Source organism: Xenopus laevis, chromosome 1S (assembly GCF_017654675.1).
Source record: "Xenopus laevis strain J_2021 chromosome 1S, Xenopus_laevis_v10.1, whole genome shotgun sequence".
NCBI classification, from domain to species: Eukaryota; Metazoa; Chordata; class Amphibia; order Anura; family Pipidae; genus Xenopus; species Xenopus laevis.
The window spans coordinates 190,494,414-190,514,993 of NC_054372.1; the positions used below are offsets into that span (position 1 = coordinate 190,494,414).

The 20,580-nt window shown below is 41.4% G+C and overlaps 1 protein-coding gene across 6 annotated transcripts in view; it reads right to left on the reverse strand.

Moving 5' to 3' along the window:
* The window catches only part of wdr7.S (WD repeat domain 7 S homeolog), a 241,781-nt gene that overhangs the window by 68,627 nt on the left and 152,574 nt on the right, over positions 1-20,580 (reverse strand). For all 6 annotated transcript variants that reach the window (XM_041580608.1, XM_018244558.2, XM_018244561.2 and 3 more), the window contains one exon: positions 13,992-14,178. In XM_041580608.1, coding sequence (XP_041436542.1) covers positions 13,992-14,178 — 187 coding nt within the window. The remainder of the gene's footprint in view (positions 1-13,991; positions 14,179-20,580) is intronic.

A 20,580-nucleotide genomic window follows, 5' to 3' on the forward strand; every position in this document is an offset into this window, starting at 1 on the left:
ATGGGACATAGCTGGGAAGGCATAGAGCAGAGAATGGGACATAGCTGGGAAGGCATAGAGCAGATAATGGGGCATAGCTGGGAAGGCATAGAGCAGGCAATGGGACATAGCTGGGAAGGCATAAAGCAGGCAATGGGACATAGCTGGGAAGGCATAAAGTAGGCAATGGGACATAGCTGGGAAGGCATAAAGTAGGCAATGGGACATAGCTGGGAAGGCATAAAGCAGGCAATGGGACATAGCTGGGAAGGCATAAAGCAGGCAATGGGACATAGCTGGGAAGGCATAAAGTAGGCAATGGGACATAGCTGGGAAGGCATAAAGCAGGCAATGGGACATAGCTGGGAAGGCATAAAGCAGGCAATGGGACATAGCTGGGAAGGCATAGAGCAGAGAATGGGACATAGCTGGGAAGGTATAGAGCAGAGAATGGAACATAGCTGGGAAGGCATAGAGCAGAGAATGTGACATAGCTGGGAAGGCATAGAGCAGATAATGGGACATAGCTGGGAAGGCATAGAGCAGATAATGGGACATAGCTGGGAAGGCATAGAGCAGAGAATGGGACATAGCTGGGAAGGCATTGAGCAGAGAATGGGACATAGCTGGGAAGGCATTGAGCAGAGAATGTGACATAGCTGGGAAGGCATAGAGCAGAGAATGGGACATAGCTGGGAAGGCATAGAGCAGAGAATGTGACATAGCTGGGAAGGTATAGAGCAGATAATGGGGCATAGCTGGGAAGGCATAGAGCAGAGAATGGGACATAGCTGGGAAGGCATAGAGCAGATAATGGGCCATAGCTGGAAGGCATAGAGCAGAGAATGGGACATAGCTGGGAAGGCATAGAGCAGGCAATGGGACATAGCTGGGAAGGCATAGAGCAGATAATGGGGCATAGCTGGGAAGGCATATAGAAGAGAATGGGACATAGCTGGGAAGGCATAGAGCAGAGAATGGGATATAGCTGGGAATAGAGCAGAGAATGGGACATAGCTGAGAAGGCATTGAGCAGAGAATGAGGCAATAGCTGGGAAGGCATAGAGCAGAGAATGGGACATAGCTGGGAAGGCATAGAGCAGAGAATGGGACATAGCTGGGAAGGCATAGAGCAGAGAATGGGACATAGCTGGGAAGGCATAGAGCAGATAATGGGACATAGCTGGGAAGGCATAGAGCAGATAATGGGGCATAGCTGGGAAGGCATAGAGCAGAGAATGGGACATAGCTGGGAAGGCATAGAGCAGAGAATGTGACATAGCTGGGAAGGCATAGAGCAGATAATGGGGCATAGCTGGGAAGGCATAGAGCAGAGAATGGGACATAGCTGGGAAGGCATAGAGCAGAGAATGGGACATACCTGGGAAGGCATAGAGCAGGCAATGGGACATAGCTGGGAAGGCATAGAGCAGATAATGGGGCATAGCTGGGAAGGCATAGAGCAGAGAATGTGACATAGCTGGGAAGGCATAGAGCAGATAATGGGGCATAGCTGGGAAGGCATAGAGCAGAGAATGGGACATAGCTGGGAAGGCATAGAGCAGAGAATGGGACATCCCTGGGAAGGCATAGAGCAGGCAATGGGACATAGCTGGGAAGGCATAGAGCAGATAATGGGGCATAGCTGGGAAGGCATAGAGCAGGCAATGGGACATAGCTGGGAAGGCATAGAGCAGATAATGGGGCATAGCTGGGAAGGCATATAGAAGAGAATGGGACATAGGGAAAGGCATTAGAGCAGAGAATGGGAATATAGCTGGGGAATAGAGCAGGAGAATGGGGACATAGCTGGAAAGGCATAGAGCAGAGAATGGGGCATAGCTGGGAATAGCATAGAGCAGAGAATGGGACATAGCTGGGAAGGCATAGAGCAGAGAATTGGACATAGCTTGCTGGGAAGGCATAGAGACAGAGAGATGGGACATAGCTGGGGAAGGCATAGAGCAGATAATGGGGCATAGCTGGGAAAGGCATAAGAGCAGAGAATGGGACATAGCTGAGAAGGCATTAGAGCAGATGGGGAATGTGGGACATAGCTGGTGATTAGGCATAAGAGAGCAGATAATTGGGGCATAGCTGGAAGCATAGAGCATGAGAATGGGACATAGCTGGGAAGGCATTAGAGCAGAGAATGGGACATAGCTGGGAAGGCATAGGAGGCAGGCAAATACATAGCTGGGAAGCAAAGAGCAGATAATGGAGGCATAAGCTGGGAAGGCATAGAGCAGGCAATGGGACATAGCATGAGCAGAAATGGGACATAGCAGGAGCATATGGGACATAGCTGGAAGGCATAGAGGAGCAGAGAATGGGATATAGCTGGGATAAGGCATAGAGCAGGAGAATGGACATAGCTGAGAAAGCAAAGAGAATGGGCACATTAGAGCAGAGAATGGCATAGCTGGGAAGGCATAGAGCAGATAGGGCTGGGAAGGCAAGAGCAGAGAAGGCATAGCGGAAGGCATAGAGCAGAGAATGGGAATAGCTGGATTTGAGCCATAGCTAGAAGGCATTGGGACATAGCTGGGACAGAGCATAGCTGGGAAGGCATAGAGCAGGAATGGACATAGCTGGAATTAGCTTGGGAAGGCAGAGCATAGAGCCATAAGCTGGGAAGGCATCAGAGATGGACATAGCCAAGAGCAGAGGAATACATAGCTGGAAACTTGGGCAGAGAAGGGACATAGCTGGGAAGGCTTGGAGCAGAAGAGAAATGGGACATAGCTGGGAAGGCATAGAGCAGAGAATGGGACATAGCTGGGAAGGCATAGAGCAGAGAATGGGACATAGCTGGGAAGGCATAGAGCAGAGAATGTGACATAGCTGGGAAGGCATTGAGCAGAGAATGGGACATAGCTGGGAAGGCATAGAGCAGAGAATGTGACATAGCTGGGAAGGCATAGAGCAGAGAATGTTACATAGCTGGGAAAGCTTGGAGCAGAGAATGGGACATAGCTGGGAAGGCTTGGAGCAGAGAATGGGACATAGCTGGGAAGGCATAGAGCAGAGAATGGGACATAGCTGGGAAGGCATAGAGCAGAGAATGGGGCATAGCTGGGAAGGCATTGAGCAGAGAATGGGACATAACTGGGAAGACATAGGGCAGAGAATGGGGAATTTTGTTTTTCAAACTAAAAGCATATTCGCAAAACATGCATAATTTCAGTCTAAAGTAGAAACCCAAAAAAACTTTGATTGATCAACTTCAGTTCTCATTGGTTTCTACACTTTCAGGCTTTTCTAAAACATCCTTTATATCTGTTGTACGTATGACCTTAAATATGGTTTTGTGGGATAGAAACAAGTGATATCCTATGGTTTCCCGTCCCAGCCATAAATACACACACAAAAGAAAGGAACGAGGAGGTCTCATTAAAGAGCAACACCAACAAGAAAAGAGGGATCTGGGTTATGGATTTGGCTTTTTTAGAAGACTATGGGGAAAAGTTCATTTGTCTCTGTACAGCAGAGAGGAGTAGGGAGATTTATCTATACAATAACCTATTGTTCTTGAATGAAAATGTAACAAACTAAAACATGTTGAAAACTCAAGTCTCTTGGAGTCATGATAAACAAAGTTTTATTTTTGTGTAATTACTGCATAAAGTAAGGAGGCAAAGCACAAAAGGGAATGTATTTCTCTATGTTATTTTCCTGATTTATTGGGGGCACAAAAATGAGCACGGGGGGGGGGGAAAGGTGCTGGCATGATGTAGAGAGTGATATTCTGAGACCATTTGCAATTGGTTTTCATTTTTTATTATTTGTGGTTTTTGAGTTATTTAGCTTTTTATTCAGCAGCTCTCCAGTTTGCAATTTTAGAAATCTGGTTGCTAGGGCCCAAATTTCCCTAGCAACCATGCATTGATTTGAATAAGAGAAATAGGAGAGGCCTGAATAGAAAAATAAGTCATAAAAGGTAGTAATAACAATACATTTGTAGCCTTACAGAGCATTGGTTTTTAGACGGGGTCAGTGACCCCCTTTAAAAGCGGGATAGAGTCAGAAGAAGAAGTCAAATAATTAAAATAAAAACTATTAAAGAGAAACATGAAGACCAGTTAAAAAGTTGCTTAGAATTAGTCATTCTATAACATACTAAGAGTTAACTTAAAGGTGAATCACCCCTTTAAAAGGCTATACCGCATAAAATACCAATTTTAAAGGGGTGGTTCACCTTTAAGTTAACTTTTAGTATGTTATGGAATAGCCAACTCTAACTTTTCAATTTGTCATTATTTTTTTTTTTATATAGTTTTTGAATTATTTGCCTTCTTCTTCTGACTCTTTCCAGCTTTCAAATGGGAGTCACTGGCCCCATCTAAAAACAAATGCTCTTTAAGGCTACAGATTCACTCTTATTGCTTTTTATTATTGATCTTTCTTATTCAGACCATCTCCTATTCATATTCTAGTCCTTTATCCAAATCAATGAATAGTTGCTAAGGTAATTTGGACTCTAGCAACCAGATGGCTGAAATTGTCAACTGGAGAGCTGCTGAATAAAAAGCTAAAATAACTCAGAAACCACAAATATTAAAAAATGAAAACCAATAGCAAATTGTCTATCACTCTCTTCATTATACTAAAAGTTCATTTAAATGTGAACAACCTCTTTAAAGGGGAAGTTAACCTTGAGTAATACAGTATGGTATTGATGTGCCGGATCCTGCAAGACTGGCAGCTGCTTGGCTGTGACATCAGAAATAGGTGGATCTGGCGCAGGTATGGAAACAATGACGTTTTTTTGGGTGGGCTTTTTACCGACCCACACAGCAATACAGTAAAGCAGCACAGTGTGAAGTGCACAGGGTTTAGAAGTAACCCATATCAACCAATCACAAATTTTGCTTTAATAACTAAATTATCCAGATGAAAATATATAGTTGACTGTTTTTTCGTGTGTAAAACTCCCTGGCAAAATACGGCCACCGTTGTTAACCCTAAACAAATCTGCCTCCACTGCAGTGTGGCATTTACGTGGACCAACAGTGGAGCTTCAACATCTAATGAGAAATTGACAAAACAGGAGGAGATTTGGGTTGTTGGGGGTATATTCACCAATCAAACATCTGCTCTGATGAGTCAGCTACAGCAAGACTAATGAAAGCCAAATTCCAATTGGATGTGACTGGTTATCACTAAACACTATACTTGTTCCTGTCCTGTTAATCCCACTGAAGTGGAGAATTGATGGTATCCAGATTCAGATTGGGATTCATATTAGGACCTGGCATTTCAAGTACACAGGAGCTTCTATGGGGCACAGTATTTCAGGGCCTATTGACTATGTGCTGCCCCTCACTGGTTGAGCACAGATCGCAGTTAATTCGGGCACCTCGGACACACATCTAGCTCTATAAGGATCAGTATGATCAGTATAAGGATCAGTTATTCGGGTGCACTGTCCCTCTAAGAGCTCATTGATAGTTGACAGTGAGGAAGTCTTCTAGAGCCTCTGATTAAAATGCACTATAAAATGTGACTTTTATTAGAGGCAGAGCTGAGAAATGCACGTGTCCTTGTCACCAGCATTCCTCTTTTATTGCCTCCCATGGAATAGGAGAAGCAACAGGCTAATTCATCTCTCAGCAGAGGCAGTATGTGGCCAGAGATTAACCCCCTCTTGCATGTTGCCTTTCATAGTAAAAGCTGTATGTGATGGAGCAGGTACATTGCACCGTCTGCCCGAGGAAGAGACAAAGGCACAGATTTCCCTGGCAGTAACAACTGTTATTGTAATGATTTCCTAACAGCAGAAAAGGCTCAATGAGTTCCAAAGTCTGCAGGTCATCATGGGAAATCAATGCACAATAAGAAGAAAATGTCCACTATAGGTCTAGTCCAGGCTCCTGACATTACAGGTCTAGTCCAGGCTCCTGACATTTCAGGTCTAGTCCACGCTCCAGACATTTCAGGTCTAGTCCACGGTCCAGACATTACAGGTCTAGTCCACGTTCCAGACATTACAGGTCTAGTCCACACTCCTGACATTACAGGTCTAGTCCAGGCTCCTGACATTACAGGTCTAGTCCACGCTCCAGACATTTCAGGTCTAGTCCACGGTCCAGACATTACAGGTCTAGTCCACGTTCCAGACATTACAGGTCTAGTCCACACTCCTGACATTACAGGTCTAGTCCACACTCCTGACATTACAGGTCTAGTCCACACTCCTGACATTACAGGTCTAGTCCACACTCCTGACATTACAGGTCTAGTCCACGCTCCAGACATTACAGGTCTAGTCCACGCTCCAGACATTACAGGTCTAGTTCACGTTCCTGGTGGGTTTATTTAATGTTTACATCATTTTCTAGTAGAGTTAAGGTATGGCGACCCATATTACAGAAAGATCCGTTATCCGGAAACCCCCAGGCGCCAAAGCATACTGTATAACTGGTTCCATACCTTTATATTGACAATGTGTTGAGTGCAGAAAGCCTCTTGCCTTTGTCTGTATGAATTTTGTGGCCACAGCCTCACTGATTGCAACCTTGCCTAATGGTTTAGAATTTAATGGCAAGAACTTTCCTTTTATTGCTCTCTCTCTCTCTCTCTCTCTCTCTCTCTCTCTCTCTCTCTCTCTCTCAAGTCATGTTTTCCCGGATCAAAATTTTGTCCTAATGTTCCCAAAAACCAATTTTTATTCCTCTGTGAATGTTATTTTTAAAATAAAGAGGTTTAAAATACTAACCAGATGTATAATTTGCCTCTGCCTCTAAATGGTCACTTCCAATGAGTCTGGCCCTTATACAGTCCTGCACCAATCACTTATTGCTTTATACAGTCCTGCACCAATCACTTATTGCTTTATACAGTCCTGCACCAATCACTTATTGCTTTATACAGTCCTGCACCAATCACTTATTGCTTTATACAGTCCTGCACCAATCACTTATTGCTTTATACATTCCTGCACCAATCACTTATTGCTTTATACAGTCCTGCACCAATCACTTATTGCTTTATACAGTCCTGCACCAATCACTTATTGCTTTATACAGTCCTGCACCAATCACTTATTGCTTTATACAGTCCTGCACCAATCACTTATTGCTTTATACAGTCCTGCACCAATCACTTATTGCTTTATACAGTCCTGCACCAATCACTTATTGCTTTATACAGTCCTGCACCAATCACTTATTGCTTTATACAGTCCTGCACCAATCACTTATTGCTTTATACAGTCCTGCACCAATCACTTATTGCTTTATACAGTCCTGCACCAATCACTTATTGCTTTATACAGTCCTGCACCAATCACTTATTGCTTTATACAGTCCTGCACCAATCACTTATTGCTTTATACAGTCCTGCACCAATCACTTATTGCTTTATACAGTCCTGCACCAATCACTTATTGCTTTATACAGTCCTGCACCAATCACTTATTGCTTTATACAGTCCTGCACCAATCACTTATTGCATTATACAGTCATATATATATATATATAATATATATATATATATATATATATATATATATATATATATATATATATATATATATATATGATGCACCAAATCCAGGATTCGGTTCGGGATTCTGCCAGGATTCTGCCTTTTTCAGCCAAATCCTTCTACCCAGCCAAACCGAATCTGAATCCTAATTTGCATATGCAAATTAGGGACAGGGAGGTAAATTGCACTACTTTTTGTCACAAAACAAGGAAGTAAAATTTTTTTTCCCCTTCCCACCCTTAATTTGCATCTGCAAATTAGGATTCGGTTCGGTATTCGGCCAAATGTTTTGTGGATTCGGCCGAATCCAAAATAGTGGATTCTGTGCATTCCTATTATATATATATATATATATATATATATATATATATATATATATATATATATATATATATATATATATATATATATATATATATATATACACATATATATATAGTGATGTATACTGTATGTGTGTGCGGTATATGAAGCAAAAGTGACCAGTTTAGCCACAGGTGATATCATATTAGGAAAGGACAATGTGATAAAAATATCCCAAACAATTGCCTTCTGTGCCGCTGATCAAAAGCTCAATTAACACTCAGGAAAATATCCAGTGCGGGGAGAGGCTGCATTTATTTCATTCATCACGGGGCCTTTTTCTCCATCAATAATGGAGAGCTGGAATAAAAAGGAAGGCCTCTCGGTACAGAAGGTTTAAGAGGAGAGACAGAAGCGAGGCAGCTGGGCTCTTATTGTCTACAGGGTAAATGAAGCACAAACAGGGGGCACACGTTGCACACACACAGCCCCCCTATATCCTTCCCTTTCTTCCATTCACCACTGGACCTGCCGTGGATGTCAGAGGCCATTTTCAATCTAAATCTTGTTATGGATTAATAAGCAAACACTTTCTGACTTATTATGCAATATATCATGATGAGAATTGCCCTGGGCTGCTGCCGGTGATCCCGTCATTTATTCAGTTATACGCAGCCATAATAATCTTTATGACAGATGTAAAAGGCAGATTACAATTACTTAGGGCAAGGCCAGACATAGCGTTCTTGCTGCGTTTTTAAAAAAGAACAACCAGGCGAAAATACGCCACTGAAACCACATGCGACCATCAACATGCGTTTTTCAGCACGTAGGATTCCTTTCCCAACATGCACTTCTCATTGTTATCATTGAATTTGGACGCCATATTTAAAATACGCTGCATATTTACGTAAAGTGTGGTTTCAAGCTAAGAGCTTGTGCTTCATATGGTCACATAATCCCTCAGTGACTTCTAATATCCTTAACATTTACAGTAGGGGGTACATTATCCCTTATAATACATGAGTGATACTCAGAGTTCCCTGTATAACTCAGCCTGCAGCCTTGTGCCTTTATATGGTCACAGAACAACCCCTCAGTGACTTCTAATATCCTTATCATTTACAGTAGGGGGTACATTATCCCTTATAATACATGAGTGATACTCAGAGTTCCCTGTATAACTCAGCCTGCAGCCTTGTGCCTTTATATGGTCACAGAACAACCCCTCAGTGACTTCTAATATCCTTTTCATTTACAGTAGGGGGTACATTATCCCTTATAATACATGAGTGATACTCAGAGTTCCCTGTATAACTCAGCCTGCAGCCTTGTGCCTTTATATGGTCACAGAACAACCCCTCAGTGACTTCTAATATCCTTATCATTTACAGTAGGGGGAACATTATCCCTTATAATACATGAGTGATACTCAGAGTTCCCTGTATAACTCAGCCTGCAGCCTTGTGCCTTTATATGGTCACAGAACAACCCCTCAGTGACTTCTAATATCCTTATCATTTACAGTAGGGGGAACATTATCCCTTATAATACATGAGTGATACTCAGAGTTCCCTGTATAACTCAGCCTGTAGCCTTGTGCCTTTATATGGTCACAGAACAACCCCTCAGTGACTTCTAATATCCTTATCATTTACAGTAGGGGGTACATTATCCCTTATAATACATGAGTGATACTCAGAGTTCCCTGTATAACTCAGCCTGCAGCCTTGTGCCTTTATATGGTCACAGAACAACCCCTCAGTGACTTCTAATATCCTTATCATTTACAGTAGGGGGTACATTATCCCTTATAATACATGAGTGATACTCAGAGTTCCCTGTATAACTCAGCCTGTAGCCTTGTGCCTTTATATGGTCACAGAACAACCCTAACATCCTTATTATTTACAGTAGGGGGTACATTATCCCTATAATTAAATCGGGTTGAAAAAAGACAAAGTCCATCAAGTTCAACCCCTCCAAATGAAAACCCAGCATCCATACACATATCCATATTGCCTTTGGATGGATAAATAAGGATATTAACAGAAAGTCACATCTTACCTCAATCACAGATAAGACAATAATGTAATCCAGGCTATGAGAACGTTTTTGAGGCATTTTATGCTCAATTTCATTATATTGGGGACATGCAATAACTTAGAGTTAACCTTTATGTAAGTGAATGACATTATAGGAATTGAGTGTCGTTTCTTGGTTAAACATCATGCACTCGCAGACAAATGCAGAATTATGGGCTTTCTTAAAGAATAATTTGATTTTATTTTGCCTCCAGAATATAAAATTCAGTTTTCCCCAATAATCCTGGCTAATTCTGAAAATGTGAACATATCAATTATACTTGCTCTTTCTGGATTATACACCCGTACACACGGCCACTTGATTCCAATATTATTTTAGAACATCAGTACAATGGAGCGCTAAGTAGTGTTAGTGAGTGCAAATGGCAACCATTGTGTTTTAATGAAGGAAAAAGTAAAATTTCCAAGGGTAACAATCAATAGTGTAACTGGATATTACTGGGCCCCACAGCAAATTATTTTTCAGGCCCCTGAAATGTCTAGAGTTTGTCCTGTTTTAGCAAGTTTTATTCAAATTGTATGAGAATTTGGGCCTCGTGGGGCCGAAGAATCTGCCATCGCCCAGGAACAAGGAAGAAGAACCTAAGGCAAGTTTCACTGAACCCAAATTATTTTTTAACTTATAGGGGGGTCCTGGCCACCAATGTTTTTTAAAAAACTTTTGTGGGGGCTGGACGCCAATGTTTTTTTTTTAACTTATAGGGGGGCCCTAACCACCGATGATGTATGTATGGAAAATTTTGCTGTACAGGGCCCCGTGATTTATAAGGCGACCTTGATTATGACCCATGTGCCCCCCTCAAGTCACTGATTGGTTACTGCCTGGTAACCAATCAGTCGAAACCAAGAGATCTGAAAAGCAGGAAGTAGTGTTCTGGCTATTATGTTACACATCCAGTCACTCCAGCCTTTATACATTACATTTTTGGCTAACTAACTATATTAGAAACATTTTTTATTTTGCACAGCCTATTTATTTACCCAGTTTTTATTTTTATACTGAACAATTCCTTTAAGGAACCCCACTCTTTCTGTATATCCCATTTCAACCCTGTTTTTTTTTTTTTTTTTTTAAGTGTATTTTAGAAGAAGATATTCTATTACAAGTGGAGAACTTTTTCCAGAATGAGAAATACGCGAGGAGTATCATTTTGTCTAAGAAACAGTTCCGGTTGCACGGAATCCCACAATCCTTACTTGGGGACATATGTAGCGCAAATTCTAATTCGTCACTTCCTGACAAATCTTTTTACTGTGTACATTACTCTTAGCGCTGGGAAGAATAAGCGCACACGGCAGACAAAATGAATGCTGAAAATAGGAGAGAAGATGAAAAGCAGCAGAGTTCACATAATCGTTAGATTCACACTGAGCCAACCAGGACGCACCGTTGGGGGGAAAAACCGTGTACAGAGGGTTAAAGGACGGGTCACTCCTCTGGCTCTTTAAACTATATCTTTATGTGAAACAATCAATTGGTAACGAGTCTCCTGTCCATTATAGACACAGAATTCATTACAAAAAAAAAAAAAAAAAATATATATATATATATATATATACATATATATATATATATATATATATATATATATATATATAATACATGAGTAATACTAAGAGTTCCCTGTATAACTCAGCCTGCAGCCTTGTGCCTTTATATGGTCAAAGAACAACCCCTCAGTGACTTCTAATATCCTTATCATTTACAGTAGGGGGTACATTATCCCTTATAATACATGAGTGATACTCAGAGTTCCCTGTGTAACTCAGCCTGCAGCCTTGTGCCTTTATATGGTCACAGAACAACACCTCAGTGACTTCTAATATCCTAATAATTCACAGTTGGAGTATATTATCCCTTATAATACATGAGTGATACTCAGAGTTCCCTGTATAAGGGATAATGTACCCCCTATTGTAAATGATAAGGATATTACAAGTCACTGAGGGGTTGTTCTGTGACCATATAAAGGCACAAGGCTGCAGGCTGAGTTATACAGGGAGTTCTGAGTATCACTCAGGTATTATAAGGTATAATGTACCCCCTACTGTAAATGTTAAGGATATTAGAAGTCACTGAGGGATTATGTGACCATATGAAGCACAAGCTCTTATACTGCTCATGGAACTCCAAGCTGATTTTAATTATCTAGCAATACGCACCCTGTGTAACTAAAACATTAAGCATTTATGATACAAATTCAGGTATAGGACCTATCATCCAGAATGCTCAGAAAAAAAGATTTGATACTACAAAGACTTCAAAAAAATCCCTGCCCCACTCACGTATTCAGCACTGCGATGTTGATTAAAAAGATAAAACATGAGTGTGGGTATCATATACTCAGAATCTATTGGAATGATTTAAACCTGACTGATGTGGTTTACGTTCCTATTGGATCAATAAAAACCTGTGTTCTCTTACCCTTCGTCCAAATGCTCCCTTGTCTTCAAATAATTGTTAGGGAGCCACTGCTATAAAATCGTACAACACGACAGACCTCTGCCTGTGTCCACGTGTACTCGACAGTACGTGTACAATTGTAGATATACAAGAGAGGATCAGTTAAAGGAATAACTGAAGGATGTACAACTACTAAATAAGCAGAATATTTGTCGGCACTAGTAACATGTGCAAGGTTGATGGATTATTGAATAGCTAGTCCTTCATTTAGCTAAGATCCAGAAAGCTGGTGATCCAGGGGTATTAGAGGCGACCTCACAGGTCTCTTTCTCACTCACCTTTTACTGTTCTCTATACACAGCAGCTGTATCTGTAGGCAACCTAAAAGTCTTTAATACTCCTGGCCAGTCAAGTTTTCAGCCTTGGTGGATGCCCAAGCAAATTGTAAGACCTAAGTAAAATGTTATTACTTTTTCTTGGTAGATGGTCAACTTTAGGCAGTAAAAGTTGTGAAGTTGTGTAAATCTGTCCCCAAAGCAGTGATGAAATCAGATAAAGGCTAAAGTTTCCAAGAAGGCGCTGGATTCCTCTTTTGCAAGGGGAAAAAAAGTCTACTTGTATTCCACCATTCTCTGGATCAACTAGAAGCCAGGTCCAATTTATGCGAGCCACAGGTTGAATACAGTAAGTTTTTCAAACTTCACTACAATGTAACTATTTAACTGTCCCCATAGGACTCATTTGCACAGGAACCCAGAGGAAACCCAAACATACATGGGTAGAACATACAATCTCCTTGCAGACAGCAAGACCTTGCACCACCACGCTGGTTTAATGGCAAACTAGTCTGGCTCACTTCCTAAGGCAGGGGTCCCAACATTTTTTCACCTGTGAGACACATTTCTATGTAAAAAAAGAGTTGGGGAGCAACACAAGCATGAACATAGTCCCTTGAGATGCCAAACAGGGCCGGTTTTCAGAGGCGGGCGTCCCTAGGCCATGCGGTCCTAGCGCCCTTTGCCCACACCGCTCTAGCGAGCGCAGGCACCCTGGATCCAGCACTGGGGAGCTGGGTGTCCCCAGTGCTCCCTATAGAGTGGCTGGGACGATATGCTGCTTGTAGGAATTTGCCGACCCTAGGCCTGGGCCTTTGTGGCCTTGCCATAAATCCAGGCCTGATACCAAATAAGGGCTGTGATTGGCTATTTGGTAGCCCCTATGTGGACTGACAGCCAATAGGAGGTTCTGTTTGGCAGTGCACCTGGTTTGAGGCCACTGGGAGCAACATCAAGGGGTCGGAGAGCATCATGTTGCTCCCGAGTCACAGGTTGGGGATAACTGCCCTAAGGTATAGAAAAAGACTGGTTAATACCTACATGTACATGAGAATTAGTGTGAAGAAATCCTGCAATAAATCCAAATAAGTACATCAGCTGACTTAAAGGCAGTAGAGCCTAAATGACTGATTAACAATAAATAGATAAAAATGGAATTACTCTACACACTTAATAATTGACATATTGCTCATTCTATTGAAATCATCTGACCCTCAGCTGGAAGTAAATCAAACATCTGCTGTTCTTCATTTTACCTTGGGTAAACTGCCTTTCGGAGCTATGGTGAAATAATACTGGAAAATGTGTTAAATGAGCAGGTAATAAGATATATACACTTGCTTGAGCTGAAATATCAGTGTGATAAGAGAGGCATACTTAGCAAGCTGTTTTTCAGCATCGGCACAGAGTTCCAGAAGCCCCATCAGTACGGCGGACACATCCATGTAAGGCTCCCAAACAGTAAAACCTCGTCCAATCAAATCGATGGCTGTTCTGCGAATGGTGCTGTGAGGGGGCAACTTGGGACTGGGAGGTTGCAGAAGAAGGAACGTCAGAGCCTTGCCTGTGATACAAAAAGACATATCGATTTGGAAACGGTTCCTTCAAGATGAGAGTTTACAGTAGCGTTAAAGGGAACATGTTAAAAATCAGCTTCCTCAGCAGAAACCCGATGGACTTCCAGAGGACACCAGCTAGAAAGCATAAAACTTAATGGGGAGGAAAATTGTTTGACAGACAAATCATTGCTTATGACACCTCAAGAGGCAGAGAGAGAAGGAGGAAGAGGAGAATGCACGGAACTCTGGAGCCAGCACCTTTCAGTGCTTTTGACATATTTATGAGGAGCGGCATACGGAGAATCCTTGTCGGGTAAAAGTATATGCACTTTAACTAAACAGACTTAAGACTTCAACATTAACCGATTCTTTAACTGTATTATTCAAGAGGAGAACATAAAATAGCTCCCAATATCACAAATTGATTACAGTGCCCCAAACAGGTCAAACTTAATTTAAGGAACTGAAACATGATGCAATGTTTAATCTGTGGGAAAGCTGCCAAATCTCAGATCAATAGTCCCAGAGGAACATATGTTGTTGAGACAAATTCCCTTGTGAATCCTGGGACTTTGCCCTGGGAACAGGTATCTGTCGCTGGAAAAATATAATCTGACTTACAAGGCACGGCCATGCTGAGACCGACTGGTCTGCTTATTTCTCCAGCCCCACAAAATAAACTAAATATTGACATGATTTGGTCAAACACTAAGGGGCAGATTTACTAAGCTCGAGTGAAGGATTCGAATTAAAAAAACTTCGAATTTCGAAGTGTTTTTTGGGCTACTTCGACCTTCGACTACTACTTCGAATCGAACGATTCGAACTAAAAATCGTTCGACTATTCGACCATTCGATAGTCGAAGTACTGTCTCTTTAAGAAAAACTTCGACCCCCTACTTCGGTAGCTTTCAATGTTAGCCTATGGGGAAGGTCCCCATAGGCTTGCCTGTGATTTTTTGATCGAAGGATATTCCTTCGATCGTTGTATTAAAATCCTTCGAATCGTTCGGTCGATCGATCGCAGGATTTGCGCTAAATCGTTCGACTTCGATATTCGAAGTAGAACGATTTTAGTTCCTAGTCGAATATCGAGGGTTAATTAACCCTCGATATTCGACCCATAGTAAATCTGCCCCTAAGAGGGTTATTTATCAAAATCAGAAATGTTCTCACTATTGTCTGAAAACCACTCCGATTAAATCCGCATTAACTTCCTCCCCTGTTTATCAATACATTTTCAAGAAAATTTCTTGTGCGGGAAAAGACTCGATAAAATTGTGAATAAAAATATGAATCGTACGAGTTTCAGGATTTGTCGCTGAAAATGGCGACTTTTATTAATCTGATGCCCGAAACCTACAACTTTTTGACGCCCGAAACCACAAAATCTTTGGATTATTGAACGAAACCCAGGGCAGATCAGGATATCTTCAAAATGTCGACAGGACATCTGCCATTGACTTCTACCTGAACTCGGCACGTCTGAGTTGGAGTACTTTTTTATTCGGACTTTAAACACCATTTGGGTTTAATGAATCTCAAAAAACGTAGTTTTCTTTTCTGCCAAAAAAAAAATGGTGTTTTTTTTTGTGCAACCAGAAAAAAAATTGGACTTTGAGGGGCACATTTACTTAGCTCGAGTGAAGGATTAGAATAAAAAAAAACGTAGAATTTAGAAGTATTTTTTTGGCGACTACGACTTCGATTACGAATCAAACGATTCGAACTAAAAATCGTTCGACCATTCGACCATTCGATAGTCGAAGTACTGTCTCTTAAAAAAAAAACTTCGACCACCTACTTCGCCACCTAAAACCTACCGAGCATCAATGTTAGCCTATGGGGAAGGTCCCCATAGGCTTTCTAGCCAATTTGGGATCGAAGGAAAATCGTTCGATTGATGGATTAAAATCCTTCGAATCGTTCGATATTCGAAGTTGAAGGATTTAACTTCGATGGTCGATATTCGACCCATAATAAATGTGCCCCTAAGGGTAGAACTACCCGTACGATTTCTGTGCGTTTCTGTCGGATCCGACACTGGGCGACAAAACGCCCGTGTCAAGTCGGATGCAACGGTAAACAAGGTAAGTAATATAAGTCAGATGGTGTTGACACAACACGACTGTCAGATGCATTTTGTATGACTTACCTTGTTTACAGTTGCATCCGACTTTGTCGCCCAGTGTCGGATCCGACAGAAACGCACGGAAATCGTCCGTGTAGTTCTACCCTAATAAATAACCCCGGCTGTGGATTGTTAGAGACAATGCATTAACCTGCACCAGGTGTAAAATGAGGTTCTTGTTAACAGCTTAGAATTCTACTGTATGTGCACAGTATGTGTATCTGGCCTGCTACATTAAAGGGGACCTGTCACGCTAAGAAATAATTCCAAATTCTTTGCTATGATGTTAGTTGAGCAAAATAAACTTTACTTACACTATATTTATTATTTAAATTGTGTTTCCTTTAGTCTTGGAATTACACAATCACAGCAAGCAGGCAGCAGCCATTTTGTGGACACTGTTATCAAGAAAAATTGTGTATCACCCCCAAAATCTTGTGTATGCACCAGAATGGGGGACCCAATGACCACGTGCAGTGCCCTACATAATTATAGAGCCTGAGGAGTGAAGGGGAAATTTGAGGAGTGCAATGACATGTAGGAATTGCTGAATGGAAAGTGAAAGTAATCGACTGCCTCAGGCATAGAGGAGGGGAAAGTAATATTTGATGGACAGCTCAGATACTTAAACACCTTTATAACAGGTATGGATGTTTTAACGAAAAAAATAATTTGTGTTCCATGTTTAATTTGCAAAGGACTTTCATTATGCAGCTTTTTATGTGTAGGTGACAGGTCCACTTTAAGTTCCATATAGAATCTCATACATACAGTACCTCTATGTCACCTCCTTTATCATTTCAGAATAAAGTGGCAGATTTAAACTGAAGGATAACTGCTGATATACAGACACGAAGCTCTCCCAGACAAGTTTGGTATTTGGCTTCTTGAAGAAATCAATGCAGGATACTCTATTCCCCATAGTCATGTCAACATAGTGGAGTAGACATACCATGGATAGTTTTTCTTGGTAGAGAAATACTTCATCATTTCTGTAGACCATTGGCACATAGTATACAGTATAAATTACAAGAGGGGTGTATAACCTTTGTGTAAAGGTCTCTGAGGAAGTGCAGTGACACGAAACGCGTCAGACCTTGGACGCTGTTCTTAATACCAAGATTTATCTAATAAAGTAATGTTTTTTAAGTAAAGAAAAAAACTTTGAATGGAGCAATTCTTGTGACCTTTGAGTGCGCCGCTGCGTGAATAGAGGTGTACAGTGGATATAGACGTTCTTCTTAGTGACGGACTCAGGGCGGGAGCACCTGGGTCACATTGCCGACTGGGTAAGAACTCTAACGGATTGTTTAAGATTGAATTGTTCACAGGAAGAGAGCTGTAACAGCTCCATTTTACAAGCGTAGGGTCCGGGGCTCGATGCACCTGGACCAATAGATGGGAATGGTGAGAGGCCCCTGTTTATAAATGTTTATACTTAGAGATCTATACTTGTGATAAGTCGGCTCATTTTGATTTACATCGATCCCGAGGTTAAGCGCTGGATAAACTTATGTTGTAACCTTTGTGTAAACCCCAATTTTTTTTTTAAATAGCAAAGTTCAAATTGCACAAAGTATCAATTATTAAAAAAATGTGAATCCAGTCTAGGGTTGCTGCCTGGCTGGTATTAAAAATGACATTGCCGGTAAATTTGACATGCCCTATAATCGCAGTCTGCCCTTCCCCTCTCCACTGCGGAACTCCTCCTAACCACAGGTCCACCTATTTCCCAACTTTATTTCTTCCAACATGCCTGTTCCTCTATATGTCATAGTCCCACCCCAAATTATGTCACAACCCCCCCTACAAGTGTCAGCAAGGCCCGCCCCCAACCCTAAGACCGATAACAGGCAAGTAAAAAGGTGGCAACCCTAAGCCAGTCCCAGTGTAGATCACATTCTCAGCATGTCCTGAAGACAAGATCCTGATCTATCTCACAAAAAAGCCCATCTGGTGGAAGAAGACTCTTAGCACTTGACCAACTTTGGGGAGCTACAAAGACTCCAAAAAGTTTTGATTGGGTGGTTGTGTACAAACTTCTTTAGGGTGAAAAAGCGCCAATTGTTTGCCTGAGACACTGGTGCCTAAATGCACATCCATCAGGTATCAAGTGGGGAGGCCAGGGATCTGGCTCAACATACAGATCAGTAGTTGAAGAGTGTGTAGCATGCTTTATAATGCTCATAGGCTAGCCCAATAATGGAAAACATAAATCTAAATTTACCAGGACCTGTACCAAAATGCAGAAATGCCCATACATTCTTCATACCAGTAAGTGAGATGAAATGTGAGGCCTCAGCTCTCCTTAATGAAAGGCACACATCCAAGAAATGAGTTCCCACATGTGGTACTGAATAACCCTGCAGGCCTATGACTGTTGTGCACAGCGGGCCAGGTTAAACAACCTCATGTAGGTGTGTGGAACATTACAGCAACACAGCGACAACCTACATCTATTTCTTTTCTCTCAACGTTGTTGGAGTCATCTGACAGCTTCATTCCACAAAATCAAATATTTCCTCCGCTCTGGGGAAGGGCCATCAAATACTAAGTGTGTTTGGATAAGAGGTGAGCAAACAAGACTGGAGCACAAAACGTTAGCTCCTATATTACAGCTCTTTCTAAATGCAATAACATCTAATCCAACTTGTGTAGGGTGAATATCCGCTCTACAGCTCTTCAACACTATAAACACATCCATTTAGCCGATACCAGCTGTGGTTTCCTATAAGGACTGCACCAACTATAATATGCTGTTCATGTCTTTGCACTCCCTTATTATCTTTTCTGCAGCAGAAACGAGGACACTCAGGTCAGTTGCTGCAGCCATTTTATATTCAAGACCTATGTAGAGGTCAACAGGGCTGCTTAGAGAAATCTCCGGACGGCCTCACTTGGCATTTAAGAAGAAACCTTGAAGGTTATTTCTAGAGGAAGCACTTGAAAATGTGCCACAATTGAAGTTTTAATTTCCAAGCAGCAAACAGAAACCTTCCGTGATTTTCACATGGGCTTACATTTTGCTTGGTTCCATATATCTCTTGAAGAAGTCTTTGGGGCATATAAATTACACGCTCAAGCCAGGGATTATTAGCAAGGTCACTGTCAGCAGGCACACTAAATTAAGATTCCGACACGATTCCTCTGGGAGAATCACTAGTATGAGCCTCTTCCTCAGAACAATGAGCCTCCTCTTCAGAACATTAGATATTTACAAGAGAATCTGGTCATTTACACAGTTATTTCTGTTGCCCTACTAAAGAGTGAAAAAATGGCAAAGGAATAAAGGTTTTTTTTTCAGTGATAAAATATTTGTGTTCAATTATTTAAGCTCTGCCAACACTCCCTGTATGTGGCTTGTGGACCCAGAAACTAGGAAGTAAAAACTCAATTATTTAATTAAGCATTAATCATGGTTTACTAAATATAATTTTTACAGTGGTTATCCTATTGATTTACAGCTAACTCCAACTTGGGGGGTCTTATTTATCTAAGTCCGAATGTATCTGATTATTTTAATGTAAAAAGTCAGACCAACAAGAAAAAAATTAATGGAAATCCGAATCATACAATTTTTTCTGATTTCTTGCATGAATCGCTAGATTTTTTCGGATTTTTGTCAGAAAAGCCTGAAATAGTCGGATTTTCGGGCTAATTCTAGTGCAGACCACAGAAACTTCCAAATAGGATAGGGACCTCTACCTTTGACGTATATACAACCTCAGCAGGTCTTTTTGCAGCAATGGGTTTTAATAAATCCAGAGAACTTCGAGTTTTTTTTATAGTAAAAACTTTTACTATAGACTTTGAACAACCCCCTGTGTGTATGCGAACACACACACACACATATTTTTAGCTCATAAAATGCATGGATGGGGCATGTTGGGGAGAGGTCAAAAACATCCCAGAAATAATCTGTGGGTTGCTGAAGTCTCAATTAATGGTTACAGAGCACCAGTTCCCGCTTGGCTCCTCAACAATCTGTGGCATAAAATTGTCATATGCCAAGTTTAGAAATACTGTCCTGGCAGTACTGTTGCCCCAGTTAATTTCTGGGTAATTAAAATGCTCCATTATGATTTCTTGCCCCAAATTAGCAGCCATTTCTCTTTGCAATAGAAGCTTAGCCTCTTCTTTTACACTAACTTGAGGGGGTCTGTAGCATAACCCCCTACAATTAATTTGTTGGACTCTTTACAATCTGTAAAAATCTCCACAGAAAAAAGGCTTCAGCTCCCTCATTTTTCACCTTGACTTTTTCTCTTATATTGGC